The following is an 18,189-nucleotide window of genomic DNA, read 5'->3' as shown; positions in this document are numbered from 1 at the left end:
GTGGTTAGTATGTTGTAATGTTGTTTCCATAGTTTATAGAATCCTGTCACTTAGTCACAAGAATTGCAAACTCTAAGATCCATGATATGTTCAATAACTTTCACAGCTATATACTGTCAATAACAAGTACTTAAAGTGACTGCATTTCAAGTTCTCCAAGCTGAACTTGTATATATTTGATTTATCACAAATATCACCATAAAACTATGTACAGTTTATGAATTCTGAACAATAGGTTGTAACATCAAACTTGCTTGCAAAAGCAAGCACAAGCAAATTTGACATTGCTGCTTATGGTCCAGCCGACCGTTCACAAGCACAAGCAAATGATATAAGGAGAATAACAGGATATAAACTCAGACACATAAATGGTTCTGCCTGCAAAACTTGGCAGTGTACAGGTCAAACCACCAGCTCTCAAACACAAATGTGTCATCCAGCTTCACATAAAACACACCCAACCCAAATGATATCCAAATGATATCACTTCACGATGGTCCCCAACCCATCAGGTACCTACCTACCCATTCACACCTGCATGGAGTGAGAAAATTCAGAGTAAAGCACCTTTCCCAAGGGCACAACACCATGCCAGTAATGGGGCCTCAAAACATGATCACTGGTGAACACTGGATCATAAGTCCAATGCCTAACCAATTCAGCCATGGCTCCTCCTGTGATCAATGTTCAAGGGGGAAAAACATCAGCTGTAAGCCTCAGGCAGCAAGTCACAGTATAAGCTGTTTGAGCACATCCACTTTGGCACTGCAAGTGATTATGGGATCAAAATCTGAAAATTAAGACTATGCTCACAATTCAGTGTTCAAAACAATTCTATATAATTCATATCTTCTTTTTAAAAAAAATTTGAAAAAAAGATAAACACACAGAAATCAGAAACTGCCAGGTCATCAGTGGTGCCCCTGGAGTCTTGGAACTTTGGGACAGAAGAAAAACAGTACTCTAATAAACTGCAACCACGGCCAGTAAGAGCAGCCACAAAACGGAAATCAACTTGGTTTTTGCTTTTTTAAACATATATCTGGCATGATCAAGAAGCATTTTACATTTTTCATATTCCAGTTTGTGGTGTTTTTTTCCCCACATTTTTACAAAGACTGAATGGATGGGAAAACCATTTGTAGAGACCCAGGCTTTGACATACAACCAACAGATCTGGAGGAATCCAGTGAACAGTTTTTTTGTATCTAGTTTGGATATGTTCTAGCATAAAGCAGTAAAAGGTACACACAGCTACGCAGTAAAAAGAATATATGATATCAACTAAAAAGCCTTAAATTATGTGTTTTCCTTCAATATTCAATAATTTTATTCTTGATAATTAAAAACAACTTTTCAAGTTATTGATCAAAAATCAACATGAGTGAACATCGTCATGCCAGCCAAAGATTTTTTTTTTTCCAGAGTATAAATAAAAAGAACTTTCTTTGCATGGGGACAAAAACAAAAAAGAAAAAGAAAAACACCAATAACAACAGCAAATAAACTGCTTCCATTTTCCACCAGGTAAAACCGAAACCTGAATCACTCCATTTTAAAACCAAAACAAGATTATTTAATTTACATACCAAAACACACTGGAACAATTTCACCAATCCAAAGGCTGGTTGACACAAGATTTCTCAAAACCAGATTTCTGAGATATCCACCCCCCCCCCCACACTTCCCACCTCCAACATGTGACACATAAAAAGTTAAAAAGGTTGAAGGTTCCACAGCCTTCTACAGCCATCAGGTCAGTGAAGTCATATCCACTGTGTCCAGGGCTCTGCATAGGAATCCTCTCCTGTTGCCGTTTAAACCATCCCTGACCAAAAAGTCACTTCTCATACACACATGGGAGAAATGAGGAAAATCCGAGGAAGAATCCTTTCCCAAGAACACAATACCATGCTGAAACAGGGCTTCAAACCCTGATCACTGGTGAACTCTGGATCAGCAATCCCAGTGCCTATCCCACTCTGCCAGAACACCCCCTAATCATGCCTAACAACACCTTTAGCACAGGACACAGACATTCAGCGTTCATCATACCTCCCACATGATGACACATCACAACACTTTCAGCACAGGACAAAGACATTCAAAATCCATCACATCTGTCTACGAGCGAACAGCCTGCGCAGCCCTCAGCGCCTTTTGCCTCTGACTGGCATAGATGCGTATGAAGAGAGCGGCAAAGACAATCAAGATCCCCAGCAGGCCGATCATAGTGACCGGGTGGCTGTAGATGATGCAGGACAGCAGAATGGCAAAGCCTTGCCGCATGGTCATGATGATGACGAAGGTGACTGGCCCGAACTGGGCGATGGTGTAGAAGATGAACAACTGGCCCGTGGCAGAGCAGACGCTGAGGACAACGGCATGCAGCAGGAAGTCTGGGTGGCGCAGCATGAAGGCCGAGGAGTCCAGGAAGCCGCCCTGCTCCAGGAGGGAGGCGCAGGTGAGCAGGCAGGAGAAGAGGTTGGTGCCGGCCATCATCTGGATGGAGGACATTTTGTGCTGTGTGAACAGCTCCCCCTGCCAGTTGGAGGTGAAGCTGTCGAACAGCATGTAGCCTACCAGCAGGCACAGGCCCGAAGTGGTGGTCACCGTGCCCCCTCCGTGCCGTGTGGTCACCTGGCTGGTCAGCAGGAACAGGCCCACACCCACAGAGATCATCACCGCCGTCAGGTACTCGTAGAAGGCGTACGTCTTCTTGGACACCACTATCCCCATCAGCATGGTGGGAATCACTTTGGATGCTTTGGCCAACACCTGCAAACACAAAGTAATGCTATGTACTGCTCTGTAAGTCACAGTAGAGTGGTGGCCTAGGTTCAATTCCCATACATGGACTGGACTTTCTAATTCACCCTCCACTAGACCTTGTGTGGTGATCTGGGAGCTAGTCATTCAGATGAGACAATAATCTGAGCTCCGTGTGCACTATGCATTTAGCAGACAGAAGAACCAACATCAACAATGGTGCTGTCCCTGGCAAAATTCTGAAGAAAAATCCACCCTGATAGTGGAACAAATATACTTGCACACAGAAAAAGTACAAGAAATAGAAAAGGTGGTGCTGCACCGTGGCAAAATGCTCTCCCCAGGGGAAGCAGTCAAATCTCACAGACAAATCTGTGGTGACAAACAGTAATACGATACTTTCTGACCTGGTAAAGATTTACAGTCCACCCCACCCTGGCCTGTGATTTCACGTGACACATCTGAACCCTGATCACTGCTGGACACTGGATCTGAAGTCCAACACTTAACCGATTCAGCCACGACAGTGTTCAGGGGGGAATAAAAAGCTACCTCAGGCAGCAAGTCATGGTATTAGCATATCCACTTTCAGTTATCACTTATTAGATCAAAATCTGAAAAATAGACTTTGCCTATGTTCACATTTGAACAAACATGTCAACAACTTCTCTTTAATAGATAATAATAATCAGGTATACTTGTTGATAATAATCATAAGGTATACTTGTTGATAATAATCATAAGGTATACTTGTTGATAATAATCATAAGGTATACTTGTTGTACAGCTTTCAACAGGTTCAGGGAGATGACTGTGCTGTGCTCAGAGATGCCAACCTCTGTCAAGTATGTGTGGGATGTCAACCTCTGTCAAGTATGTGTGGGATGCCAACCTCTGTCAAGTATGTGTGGGATGTCAACCTCTGTCAAGTATGTGTGGGATGCCAACCTCTGTCAAGTATGTGTGGGATGTCAACCTCTGTCAAGTATGCGTGGGATGCCAACCTCTGTCAAGTATGTGTGGGATGTCAACCTCTCTCAAGTATGTGTGGGATGCCAACCTCTGTCAAATATGTGTGGGATGCCAACCTCTGTCAAATATGTGTGGGATGTCAACCTCTCTCAAGTATGTGTGGGAACAATCAGGAAAATTGGTAGGAACACTCAGACTCTGAGCCACATCAGCAAACGTACATTTTATCCACAAGGCATACAAACTGTAAGGCCTACCTACACCATGGTGTAACTGCTACTGAAGGCTGTTTGTAATTGTTACATTAGTTTTCCACTGTCCAGTCTCTTATTGGTGCTCTGTTTATACTTCCTGAGGAGGCCACCTGAGAGAGGCATACTGTAACAAGTGTCCATCAATGCTAGGTAGTTAAAAATGAACTTGCCAGAACAAACTGCAATCAAGTGTAACAAAATACAGTGAAATCGTTATAGATGCCATCTCTGTGTGCTGCTGACTAACCTACCTGTGTGGGGAAACTGACGAACTTGAGGGCCTCATACTGGAACCAGCTGCTCATGATGTTGGACAGGGAGCTGAAGGAGTACTTGTAGAGCGGCGCCGTGTGCCGGGGCTGTGGCTGGAACACAATCACCAGCAGAGCGATCACGAAGGCCAGGATCCGGTTGATGAACACCAGGAACTGTGAGTTCTTGAAGTACTCCCCCGGTGTGGTGTCCGTCTTGCCATACTCGTAGGTCATGATGCGCTCCTGCAGGACTCCCCAGGTGAGGTAGGAGGTCTGGAGGCCCAAGAAGCAGATGAAGAGGACCATGCCTCGCTTAGCCAGGGGCTGCTCCTCCATCTTCTTCTGGGCGCTCTTCGCCTGGCCCCCTGTCCCCCCGCCCTCCTCTGCCAGGCTGCCCGCATCCTTCTCGTGGCCAAAGAAACACAGCACCAGGAAGTTGGGCATGCACCCTGGGCCTGCAACAGGGGGAGGCAACAGTGCTATTTGAATTTTTCTTCCTTACATATCTTTTAACTCAGATCCTAACTCAAATCATAGGTTTTGCGCTTGAGGGAGCAACAGTGTTATTTTCTTATACATGTCTTTTACTTTGATTGTCCACACACTGTGTCACACACACACACACACACACACACACATACACACACACACACATTTACATGCACAAACACACTCCCCACTAAATTATCTGATATCACTCTAGTCTTATGGAACAGATTTCAAAGTAAGAAACAAATGAAGAAACAAACCCCTCTTCATAAATCAACCTAGATACATTGCCCATTTACAAAACACTCAAGTATAGAGAAAAAAGAATAAAACCAGCTCCCTTTCACCACAAAACAATGCATCCCACAATCTGACAGAACTAGTGTGTAACAGCCTCAATCTGCCTCCTCCCCCTCGCCCAAGTAGACTTCATCTGGGGGTCACCCTGGGCAAGCCCTGGGGTCATTTGTGGATTGTCAAGATCGATCCCCCACTTGGACGCTATCCCCTATCTAAGGGTTTAATCGAGCAGCCGAAAAAGGAAGGGGCATTGTTCTGGGCTCCCCTTTACTGACCCCCTATATATACACATACTCCTACATGTACACATATAACAGAAAGCAAAAAGTTCAATTTTGATAGCTAAGCAGCACTGATTCCAATGGGGGCAAATTGATGCCTGGGAACCATTTCAAGCTAGCCTGGAATGACTGTCCACTTTGAGGTGGTGGTGATGGGATCCAACTAGGGAGGGCTCAGTTCAGACCAGTGGAAGTTTACCCAAGGGGATCATTCCAGTCTACATAGACCCTGGGATTAAACTGGACTTGTCAGATTTGACAACTGTAAAAACCATGAGAGGGGATATAAATAGACTGCTACATATGATAAGAAGATAAGATAAGCATAACTTTATTATCTCCAACTAGAGAAATTTAGTCAGGTGCATTATCACAACATAGACAAGTAAACACACGCACACACACACACACACACACACACACACACACACATGCGCGCGCACGCACAAACACACACAGACACACACACAGACACACACACACACACACACACACACACAACATGGAGACCAGAACTGTAAAAAAAACAATAACAGCTATTATGAATATAACGAAGACACAAATGTAAAAACACCACATACACCGTTTCATACATTCATTCCACACATTGCAGGTAATATTTTAAATGTAAAAACAAAGAATTCATAAACATTATTTTGAATATGATCATGAGCATTGCCTACTATATTGCACATTGATTATAATAATAACTTTCTTCAACATCCAGGCGAAACCCACCAGCCGTCTCGTTATATCGGTTCTTCTTCAGGTATCGGATGAGCAGCGCCCCAGGAATGAAGACAGTGGCATAGCCCATCATGTTGAGGAGCAGGCGGACAAGCCACATGTCTGTCCAGGCACTTCCATCGTCTGGCGTCTTACCCTCTGCTGTCTCCGCCCCGGTGTACACAGGCACCAGAAGGCACAGAAGTGCCAGGCTGACACAGGCCATTCCCATTCTGAAACCGACTGGTGACAGAACTGATCATAAAGAAACTGCACAAACACTCTCTCACACATGCATGCACACACACACACACACACGCACACACACGCACACACAAACAGACACAGACACAAACACACAGGCACAGGCACACACACACACACACACACACACACACACCTCTTTTGTAACTTGATTTTTAACTGATGTCACAGATTAATTTGACTGCAGGTTGATCTATCAGACATAGTAAGGTCCATCCCCCAAACAATGACTCATTCAACTCTGAGGAGTTTACAGCCTTGGCGGGCTTCCCTGCCATACTGACACAGTGACAGGGGAAAAAATGCTAGAAATACACTGAATGTTACCGTTTTGTCCTCCACATTGACACAGCCAGGAATACAGTACAAGTTAGTTCCTTTTGATTGCAGTTTATGAATGTGTAGAAACATGGAAACCGTTTTGTTTTTTTAATTAAGTTTGATGCCAGACTTCACAGTCTTACACCACTTCATAAAGCAGGTGTGTTTTCATAAAACGTTAATGATGATTAAAATCATACAAGGGATAAGAGGTCTACCACTGGTTTCTTACTGGCTACAAACATTGCTATTTCAGGAACACAGGTACCATGAACAGCTTGGAAACTGCGTTTGAAAAATCTATGTTTCAGCAAAAAAATATCCAGTTATTCAGAGGTTTAGAAACGATAGCTATGGATTTTCATTGTGTAAGAAAGCACCGCTGGTTATGAATGTGCCCATTACAATGACTGCAGGCATCCTGCTGTTTGCAGGAAAAATTCAGCATCATTTCACCATGATGTTTTCAAAGTTAGATGATAACTGCCAGTTCCCAAGAAGTCCATTGCTTTTTGTGAACCCTGCATATCAATATTGACCACAACAAAAAGATGTTTGCATACAACAGTCACCATGAAAAATGAACTCACTCACCAGATAAATAAAAGACCCTATGGGAGGCAATGTTTTTTCTCCTGTTAAAGTAAGTGATCACATGACAGTTGTCACTGAATCTTAACTGCAGTCTCAACATGATCTGCATCCCAAGTTACAACAGAGTGAGTCAATACTGCGCACAGCCGACACACACACATAAACTGGACCAGCAAAAACTGCAGAAAACTAAAAACAATTCTTTCTGGACCAACGTAAACAACAGGGCAACACTACATTGTGAAGATCATACACGCAAAAGCACACTCGTGTACAGTATATGACTGAATGTGGGAGCTGCAGCCCACGAACAAAGAAGAAGAAGAGGATTGTGAAGATCCAGTATTCAGCACCTCTATAAACCTAACCCCTCACAGTATCTCTCACAGTTAGAAATAATTATGACACTCGCTTCCCTCCACAGATGGACATGAGTTCTTAATTTATTTGGTCTTAATTTGCATGAATTTCCCTAAATATAAAAAAGGAAATGTCTTTTCTCTTGCATCTTTGGGTGTGAAAGGCCTTTTTTTTCTCTTGCTGTTGAATGTGTGTCTGTGTATGTGTGTAAGTGTGTCTGTGTGTGTGCATGTGCATGCTTGTGAGTGACTTGACTTCATTTCTTGTCATGAAACCCAAGACTTGGTTAATACTAAATAACAGGCATGACAAAATAGCAAAAGGAACAAAGAAATGAACCTCTGTGACACATGCATTTAAAAGTTAACGATCACATGACACTGGTGACTGAATTTCAAACGCAATATGAACATGCTCTGCATCCCAAACTTAAATTCTGAAACTATTACATAGACAATTTCAGCCCCAATATGTATACACACTGACATACACAAACTGAAGCAGCAAAAAATAAAAGAGAGAGATAGTGAATGTGTGTGTGTGTGTGTGTGTGTTGTGTGTGTGTGCGCGCGCGCACGCGCTTAAGCACGTGTATCTCTGTGTGTTTGTTTGTGCATGGTGCATACATATATGTGTGTATGTGCATGCATGTATGTGTGTCTATGAGTATCCCTGCATGTGTTCATGCATGCATGTGCGAGTCTGTGAGTGTGTGTATATGTGCATGAATATGTAACAAACATGTGTTTAAATCTGGACATTATCAATATCAGGTGTGGTTGTCCAGCCACACCCCACACTCAGTCACCAGAGCACTGTTCCATGTTTCCTGAGAATGACAGACATCTATCTCAACATCAGTATTAATCATTTCAGTGAAATCAGCGTGTCACATGTTACCATTAGCTCAAAGGCCTGTCCAAATTGTGGTATTGAAATGTACTACCTGAATAACTTAACACTGACAAACGATTTCATGATCTACACATTTTAGCTTGTTTCACAGCCATCAAAATAAATCAACAAAAGAAACAAACCAAACCAGAAGGGCAAATGCAACCAAGAAAGACCGGCCATTTTTCATACTTTTCCTCTCATTCCATTTGAAATCAAAGGAGGCATTTTTGAAGGTCAGATGATGACTTTCCACAGTAATTTTGAGGTCAAGAATTTCATCTCCTCTTCTGAACCACAGTGTATGTTTTCAAAAATCTTCTAATCTCTCAGCTTTTTTTTCCTTTTTTCAGTGGCCCCTTTGTCAGCCAACTGCTGTGTGTTATACCTGCCCATCATTTATCCAGATCTGTTTGGCAGGTCTGTCATATTGTTAAAATTACATTATGTCAGTTTGAGTTGATCTGCTACACGGGGTAATGCAAAAAGAGAACAAATTCAGGGAGACTGAAAACAAGAGGACTACCAACAGACAAAGAATGAGGGCTTGGACAGACAGAGAGAGAAAAGAGAGAAAGTCAGAAGTATAACACTCACAAAATTATGTAGTATTAGCTTTATCTAATTAAAAATATTTATGGAGAACAACATACATGACTTTTTTAGTGTTATTTAGTGTCTTTTAGCAGCTCAGGTTACATCAAGACCTATTTGACTGGTTACCAAAAAATGAATTACATTTTATTTTCAAGATCCAGAATGACATTGACTGATGGCCCTAGATTTGTCATAACCCTCATACTTCTCAAAATTGCAGAGTTTCCTCTGCATGCTGAATTTTATCAGGGGCATTCAGACTGTAAGAGAATAAATACAGCACACGTTCCTTAACATATATATTACACACACACAAAAAGCACACTATGCTTACGGTTGTGTACATTCATGCACTTTCTTTTCCCATGCAGACATGTCTGCATGCACGCGCGCGCACACACACACACACACACTCACAAACATCTGTACAGATAAAAGCATGCTCAGTGTAATGTTCACACATGATATATGAATGAACAGACCATGCAACTGTCGCATTTTTGGTTTAGCATCAAATGGAAATGACATCAACATTGTCACTTGATCCCTGTCTCCCTAGACACATTTTCTAGCAATTAATTTAAAGCACAATGTATGCACATCCAAGGTCAGACAAAACAGTTTTTGGAGTGATGGGGTTTCAGGCAATAAATTATGGTATTTGGGTTGTCAACAAAAAAAAAGAAAGAAAAAGAAAAAAAGTTAGAATTGTATGAAGTGGCACAAAGGCAATCTTCGCTTCATGTGACTAAGTCATGAGGATGAATGCTTGCTCCGGAGAGAGGAGGGCATTTTAGCTCAGTGTGAATCATGGTAACATGTTATGAAAAGTTATCAATTACTTAACTCCATGTGTGTGTGTATGTGCATGTGCATGTGCATGTGTGTGTGTGTGTGGGGGGGGGGGGGGGGTGAATGGGTGGCAAGAATATTTTCAGGTTAAGATACATTGCAATGTAATTAATCTGTACAAAAAGTAGCCATTCCTGTTGCCTAAAATTCAATGTAAAACACCCAAGATCAGTTGTTGTTGCTGCTATCCTTCCCTTCCTCAAAACATTTGAGAGCAACCTCCTTAGCAGTCCCATTCACATTATTCTGTCTGACAAACAAGTGTAATCTAGTGATAGTGAAAAGAACACAAGAGAGTGTGAGAAAACTACTGCAGTATTTAGCAAAGTCTATCCCTAAACCATTATTACTAGTACTTTTATCACAAGCTGAAGCTCGGTATAAAAAGTAGTTAGCTTAAATGCATATCAATGTTGATTTCACTTGGTAAAAGGAAAGTCACTGATGCTCTGAAAATGTCTTTTCCACTAGAGTGATGTCCACTGAGGATCAATATAGAAAAGAGTGAAGTGCAGGATAAACTGGCAGCAAACAGTGGAGAGAGACTTCAGACCTGTCGACAGACAATGGGGTGACACCAACAAACAGTGGAGAGAGACCTCAGACCTGTCAACAGACAATGGGGTGACACCAACAAACAGTGGAGAGAGACCTCAGACCTGTCGACAGACAATGGGGTGACACCAACAAACAGTGGAGAGAGACCTCAGACCTGTCGACAGACAATGGGGTGACACCAACAAACAGTGGAGAGAGACGTCAGACCTGTTGACAGACAATGGGGTGACACCAACAAACAGTGGAGAGAGACCTCAGACCTGTTGACAGACAATGGGGTGACACCAACAAACAGTGGAGAGAGACCTCAGACCTGTCGCCAGACAATGGGGTGACACCAACAAACAGTGGAGAGAGACCTCAGACCTGTCAACAGACAATGGGGTGACACCAACAAACAGTGGAGAGAGACCTCAGACCTGTCGACAGACAATGGGGTGACACCAACAAACAGTGGAGAGAGACCTCAGACCTGTTGACAGACAATGGGGTGACACCAACAAACAGTGGAGAGAGACGTCAGACCTGTTGACAGACAATGGGGTGACACCAACAAACAGTGGAGAGAGACCTCAGACCTGTCGCCAGACAATGGGGTGACACCAACAAACAGTGGAGAGAGACCTCAGACCTGTCGACAGACAATGGGGTGACACCAACAAACAGTGGAGAGAGACTTCAGACCTGTCGCCAGACAATGGGGTGACACCAACAAACAGTGGAGAGAGACCTCAGACTCGTTGACAGACAATGGGGTGACACCAACAAACAGTGGAGAGAGACCTCAGACATGTTGACAGACAATGGGGTGACACCAACAAACAGTGGAGAGAGACCTCAGACCTGTCAACAGACAATGGGGTGACACCAACAAACAGTGGAGAGAGACGTCAGACCTGTTGACAGACAGTGGGGTGACACCAACAAACAGTGGAGAGAGACCTCAGACTCGTTGACAGACAATGGGGTGACACCAACAAACAGTGGAGAGAGACCTCAGACCTGTTGACAGACAATGGGGTGACACCAACAAACAGTGGAGAGAGACGTCAGACCTGTCAACAGACAATGGGGTGACACCAACAAACAGTGGAGAGAGACGTCAGACCTGTTGACAGACAGTGGGGTGACACCAACAAACAGTGGAGAGAGACCTCAGACCTGTTGACAGACAATGGGGTGACACCAACAAACAGTGGAGAGAGACGTCAGACCTGTTGACAGACAGTGGGGTGACACCAACAAACAGTGGAGAGAGACCTCAGACCTGTTGACAGACAGTGGGGTGACACCAACAAACAGTGGAGAGAGACTTCAGACCTGTTGACAGACAGTGGGGTGACACCAACAAACAGTGGAGAGAGACCTCAGACCTGTTGACAGACAATGGGGTGACACCAACAAACAGTGGAGAGAGACGTCAGACCTGTTGACAGACAGTGGGGTGACACCAACAAACAGTGGAGAGAGACCTCAGACCTGTTGACAGACAATGGGGTGACACCAACAAACAGTGGAGAGAGACGTCAGACCTGTTGACAGACAATGGGGTGACACCAACAAACAGTGGAGAGAGACCTCAGACCTGTTGACAGACAATGGGGTGACACCAACAAACAGTGGAGAGAGACCTCAGACTCGTTGACAGACAATGGGGTGACACCAACAAACAGTGGAGAGAGACCTCAGACATGTTGACAGACAATGGGGTGACACCAACAAACAGTGGAGAGAGACGTCAGACCTGTTGACAGACAGTGGGGTGACACCAACAAACAGTGGAGAGAGACCTCAGACCTGTTGACAGACAATGGGGTGACACCAACAAACAGTGGAGAGAGACCTCAGACTCGTTGACAGACAGTGGGGTGACACCAACAAACAGTGGAGAGAGACCTCAGACCTGTTGACAGACAATGGGGTGACACCAACAAACAGTGGAGAGAGACCTCAGACCTGTCAACAGACAATGGGGTGACACCAACAAACAGTGGAGAGAGACGTCAGACCTGTTGACAGACAATGGGGTGACACCAACAAACAGTGGAGAGAGACTTCAGACCTGTTGACAGACAATGGGGTGACACCAACAAACAGTGGAGAGAGACTTCAGACCTGTTGACAGACAGTGGGGTGACACCAACAAACAGTGGAGAGAGACTTCAGACCTGTTGACAGACAATGGGGTGACACCAACAAACAGTGGAGAGAGACTTCAGACCTGTTGACAGACAATGGGGTGACACCAACAAACAGTGGAGAGAGACGTCAGACCTGTTGACAGACAATGGGGTGACACTAGCAAACAGTGGAGAGAGACTTCAGACCTGTCGACAGACAATGGGGTGACACTAGCAAACAGTGGAGAGAGACTTCAGACCTGTCGCCAGACAATGGGGTGACACTAGCAAACAGTGGAGAGAGACTCAGACCTGTTGACAGACAATGGGGTGACACCAACAAACAGTGGAGAGAGACTCAGACCTGTTGACAGACAATGGGGTGACACCAACAAACAGTGGAGAGAGACTTCAGACCTGTCGACAGACAATGGGGTGACACCAACAAACAGTGGAGAGAGACTTCAGACCTGTCGCCAGACAATGGGGTGACACTAGCAAACAGTGGAGAGAGACTTCAGACCTGTCGACAGACAATGGGGTGACACCAACAAACAGTGGAGAGAGACTTCAGACCTGTCGCCAGACAATGGGGTGACACCAACAAACAGTGGAGAGAGACTTCAGACCTGTCGCCAGACAATGGGGTGACACCAACAAACAGTGGAGAGAGACTCAGACCTGTTGACAGACAATGGGGTGACACCAACAAACAGTGGAGAGAGACCTCAGACCTGTTGACAGACAGTGGGGTGACACCAACAAACAGTGGAGAGAGACCTCAGACCTGTTGACAGACAATGGGGTGACACCAACAAACAGTGGAGAGAGACTTCAGACCTGTTGACAGACAGTGGGGTGACACCAACAAACAGTGGAGAGAGACCTCAGACCTGTTGACAGACAATGGGGTGACACCAACAAACAGTGGAGAGAGACTTCAGACCTGTCGACAGACAGTGGGGTGACACCAACAAACAGTGGAGAGAGACCTCAGACCTGTTGACAGACAATGGGGTGACACCAACAAACAGTGGAGAGAGACGTCAGACCTGTTGACAGACAATGGGGTGACACCAACAAACAGTGGAGAGAGACCTCAGACCTGTTGACAGACAGTGGGGTGACACCAACAAACAGTGGAGAGAGACCTCAGACCTGTTGACAGACAGTGGGGTGACACCAACAAACAGTGGAGAGAGACCTCAGACCTGTTGACAGACAATGGGGTGACACCAACAAACAGTGGAGAGAGACCTCAGACCTGTTGACAGACAGTGGGGTGACACCAGCAAACTGGCTGGGGGTGGCAGACTATAGGGCACCTTGACAGCCGCATGATCCGAACAATGTGGGAGCATGTGGAATGGGGATGGTGGAACAAAAAAGACAGCAATAAAGAAAATGGGGAAAAGATGGAAAGAAGGAATTCTGTTTAATGCCTTGTCACACTTGAGGGCCGTACAAGTCATTGTAGACATGTAGTTCAAGCCAGAAGGTTTAGTTGTCCCAGACAATTGGAGCGCTTCTGTGTGTGTGTGTGTGTGTGTGTGTGTGTGTGTTTGTGTGTGTGTGTGTACACATGTATTTATGAGTGTGTGTGTGTGTGTGTGTGTGTGTGTGTGTGTAAACATCAGTCACGTGCGTGCGTGCGTGTGTGTGTGTGTGTGTGTGTGTGTGTGTGTGTGAACATCAGTCACATGTGTGAAGAGTGTGTGTGTGTGTGTGTATGTGTGTGTGTGTGTGTGTTTGTGTGCTGTCGGGAGTGAGTTCTCCTTTTGTGTATGTGTGTGTCCAGGAAGAGGAGTGGGATAGCTGACATGGTGTGAACATCGGTGCACTGGTGTAGGACATTACTGGAATATTCTTGCGTTGCCCCATGAGGCTATAGTGTAAGCACGAAGAAGAAGATGAAAACTTTTATGTACAGCTCAAACAGTGAAATTCTGCAGGAAGTGGACAAAAACCCACACTCAGGCATCCTGATATCTGACAACAAATGGCACAACCACGTTGTGCAAACCACCAAGAAAGCCAACATCATCCTCGACTTCTTGTGACGGAACCTATGCAACCACCCCATGCACTGTAAAAGAACAGCATGCATCGCCCTCGTCAGATATATCATGGAATAAGTGGCAATTGTATGGGACCCATACCATCAAGACAACATTGACAGACTAGAGTGCATCCAACATCAAACTGCCCGCTTCATAACAGGGGACTACTGCTCCAGGAAGAGGAGCAGTATGACAACCATGCTGCAAGGCCTATAGCTGCAGAGCATCTAAGACAAACATTGAGACCACAGGCTGACTTTCTTCAGCTGAGTGGTTGAGGGGTCCTTGGCAGCACTGCCACCAGATAGATTTTTAAAGCCACCTAAAAAAAAAATAAGCGTAGTGTGCAGCCTAGATGCTACAAAGACTGCATCTCACAAAACACTGTCAAACAGTCAGCAACAAACAACAGCAGATGTTTTGTAGTACCACTATCAAGCACTGAACAATACAAGAACTCCTTTATCAGAACAACAGTGGAATGGAGAAATCTGTCTGACAATGTCATCAGCAGAAATGAAGTCATCCCACGCCATAATCATGGGGGATTTCAACTTCCCAGAAACTGATTGGAATAACGAGAAAAGTGAGGCAGGTCCAGTCCATGTGGCCACAAAGTTCCTGAAAGCAACAAAAGATGCCTTCTGGATACAGCACCAAAGGGAGCCTACATGTTACAATGTAGGAAAAAAGTCCAACATAGTAGACCTAGTCCACACCAACAGAGAAGATATGATCAATGAAATTACTACAACACCTGGACTTGCAAAGGGTGACCATTTCTCACTGATCATTAGGCTAACCTGCGCAAGTACCAACCCACCAAAAGCTAAATGTCTTAACCATGCAAAAACAGATTTCAATATACTGAAGACTGAACTGGCAAAAATAAACCAGAAAGAGAAACTAGAGGGACTAACAGTTAACAACACATGGCTGAAGATCAAAGCAGCAATCAACCCTGCTGTAGAAAAGGGAACCCCTTGGTCTTTCACAACAGGATGCAGAGGTAAAAGCTGGATGGACAAAGGCACTCTTACCTCAGTTCGGAAAAAGCACCAACTGTTCAGGAGGTGGAAAGAAACCAGAGACAGTCAAGTCTACCTGGAATACATCAAAGCCAGGAATAAAGCTGAAACTGACAAAGAAAAAGAAAAATCGCTGAACCAGTTCTTCCAAAGTGTTTTCACCATAGAAAATGAAGGACCACTGCCAGACTGGCCAGAGCATACATTTCACAAAGAGCTCGAAATTTTTCAGATATCAATAGAAGAAGTCAGGAAACTACTGGCTAGTCTACACACAGGCAAAGCACCAGGACCGGATGGACTGCCACCTATGACCTTAGCTAAAGCAGCAGACAAAGTAGTGGAACCTCTCGCACATCTCTTTAGAAAGAGTCTAGACAGTGGACACATCCCAGACAAATGGAAATGTGCATTTGTAATGCAAATCTTTAAGAAAGGGAGCAAACTGCAAGCCAGCAATTATCGGCCAGTTAGCCTCACTTGCATTGTCTGCAAAATAATGGAGAAACTAGTAAGAGAACAAATCATGGAGCACCTACTGTGCACCTACTCTGATCAGCAGAGAACAACATGGTTTTGTACCTGGCCGTTCTTGCATAACACAGTTACTAGAAGCCATAGATGACTGGACCAAAATCTTAGATGATGGTGGCAATGTTGATATCATCTACATGGATTACCTTCAAATCAGTACCTCATCGCAGAATGCTGACAAAAGTAGCAGCTCTTGGAATCCGGGGCAAAGTATTGGACTGGATCTCTGATTTCCTGACTGGTAGACATGAACAGGTTGTTGTCAATGGAACACATTCATCAGAAGCTGACGTGACCAGTGGAATACCTCAAGGCAGCGTTCTTGGTCCCATTCTTTTCGTCACTTTTATCAATGATCTCCCTAGACACATGAAAAGCAACGTAAAGATGTTCGCTGACGACACAAAGCTCTATGCCAGGACCGACACCGACCAAGGCCCTCAAGACCTACAGGATGATCTAGACCAACTTCAGAACTGGACAAACAAATGGCAACTCCATTTCCATCCACACAAGTGCTGTGTCCTCAAACTGGGAGGGAAAGCATCTGATGTGACATACAACATGAAAGCTAGCAACAGAAAAGGAAGTGAGTCACAGTTTATCCTGGCAGAAAGTGAGGTTGAGAAGGGCCTAGGAGTATTTATTGGTAGTGGACTATACTTCAAGGAACAGATCGCACAGTCTACAGCAAAAGCAAACAGAATTGTTGGCATTTTTCGAAGATCCTTTGACCACCTGACACAACAGACCTTTGTACAATTGTACAAGACCCTTGTCTGACCACTATTGGAATATGGTCACTGTGTCTGGTAGCCACAGCAGAAAACATTGTGCAGCAAAATAGAGGATGTACAACGCAGAGCAACAAAGCTGATGAAATCCCTGAGGGATGAACCATATCAGGAGAGACTGAAAATTCTGAGACTGCCAAGCCTAGAACATCGACACCACTGAGGAGATATGATTAAGGTGAACTGCCAAAGTAAGAGCTTGCCTGCGTAAGAGATCTACAAGGGCACAGCCTCAAGCTCCAGAAAAACCGACACAGGCTCAACATCAGCAGAAATTTTTTCTCAAACTGGGTTGTCTCCCTCAGGAACAGTTTGCCCAACAACATCATAATTGCACCTTCCATCAACTCTTTTAAGAACTGACTCGACTGCCACTGGAAAAATTTCCCCACTATGTACTCACCAAATTGTTAATGTTATTAGGTGGATTCAGACCTTATAGCTTATTATTACTATTGCTCCATTCGCCAGTCACGCATGCTGCAAAGAATATAGTTAATATCCACAGAACAAGGAACAGGCCTTTTAACAGGGCCTCAAACGTCGTACATGTCAAGTCAAGTCAAGTCGGCTGGTTTCAGGCAGAACCAACACTAGTCCTACTCCTGTGCGCAGATCCCCCAACCCTCCACTTTTCTACCCAGCCGGTTGGGTTATGCTGCTGGTCAGGCACCGAACGCAACGACGCCTCCTTGAGTAACTTAACTCCCCAATGTTACACACACACTGCCAGCTCTCTTCTCTTTGGAAAAATGATCCATCGAGGCCAGTCCACCCCCTGCCTCAATGTAGGCCCCCAGTGGTACTGGTAAAACTGGAATAATCCATAATCTGTGCTCCAATGTCAGATCATGTATTAAATGTACATTAGTTGGGTACTATTATGGCAGAAAAAACACAACATTTCATGGATATAATTCGTGCTAGTGGAGAACTACGGCAGAAAAAAACACTACATGTTATAGATCTAGTTATAATTTGTGCAACGACAGCATTCCCACACAATTAAGCTTACCTGATAGTGCACGGTCAGCAACAAGGAAAGAACTGATGACAGATCTAGCGTCAAAATTTTGTCCTCAGATTCCGCCCCATGCAACGGTTGCTGAGTGCAGGCATGCAAACGCAAACACGATCCGGTTGCTGTAACCGGAAGTGTACATGTGTA

At 44.5% G+C, this 18,189-nt stretch overlaps 1 protein-coding gene across 2 annotated transcripts; it reads right to left on the bottom strand.

The window, feature by feature from the left end:
* Positions 1-1,019: 1,019 nt before the first annotated feature.
* On the bottom strand, positions 1,020-18,171 carry LOC143280827 (adenosine 3'-phospho 5'-phosphosulfate transporter 1-like). Of its 2 annotated transcripts, none has more exons than XM_076585535.1 (4): positions 18,037-18,171; positions 6,058-6,278; positions 4,247-4,704; positions 1,020-2,778 (listed from the first exon to the last, which is right to left on the bottom strand). In XM_076585535.1, exons 2-4 carry the CDS (start codon positions 6,275-6,277, stop codon positions 2,125-2,127), a joined length of 1,332 nt encoding a protein of 443 aa, XP_076441650.1. In that variant the 5' UTR covers position 6,278; positions 18,037-18,171; the 3' UTR covers positions 1,020-2,124. The 2 variants fall into 2 exon arrangements, with proteins under 2 accessions (XP_076441650.1, XP_076441649.1); XM_076585534.1 differs by having other exon boundaries at positions 6,058-6,288; positions 18,037-18,169.
* Between the last annotated feature and the right edge of the window lie 18 nt (positions 18,172-18,189).

The sequence above is a fragment of the Babylonia areolata genome, chromosome 4, assembly GCF_041734735.1.
Source record: "Babylonia areolata isolate BAREFJ2019XMU chromosome 4, ASM4173473v1, whole genome shotgun sequence".
NCBI classification, from domain to species: Eukaryota; Metazoa; Mollusca; class Gastropoda; order Neogastropoda; family Buccinidae; genus Babylonia; species Babylonia areolata.
Note: the sequence above shows the minus strand (reverse complement) of the source record. Positions and strands in the feature narration are given on the sequence as shown.

Bases quoted from the DNA above. Each gene is read 5' to 3' on its own strand.
- LOC143280827 (XM_076585535.1), bottom strand. From the start codon at position 6,277: ATGGGAATGGCCTGTGTCAGCCTGGCACTTCTGTGCCTTCTGGTGCCT. The intron at 4,705-6,057 runs GTGGGTTTCGCC...CCCCTGTTGCAG, and splicing joins CCGATATAACGAGACGGCTG to GCCCAGGGTGCATGCCCAAC. The intron at 2,779-4,246 runs GTAGGTTAGTCA...TTGTGTTTGCAG, and splicing joins TCGTCAGTTTCCCCACACAG to GTGTTGGCCAAAGCATCCAA.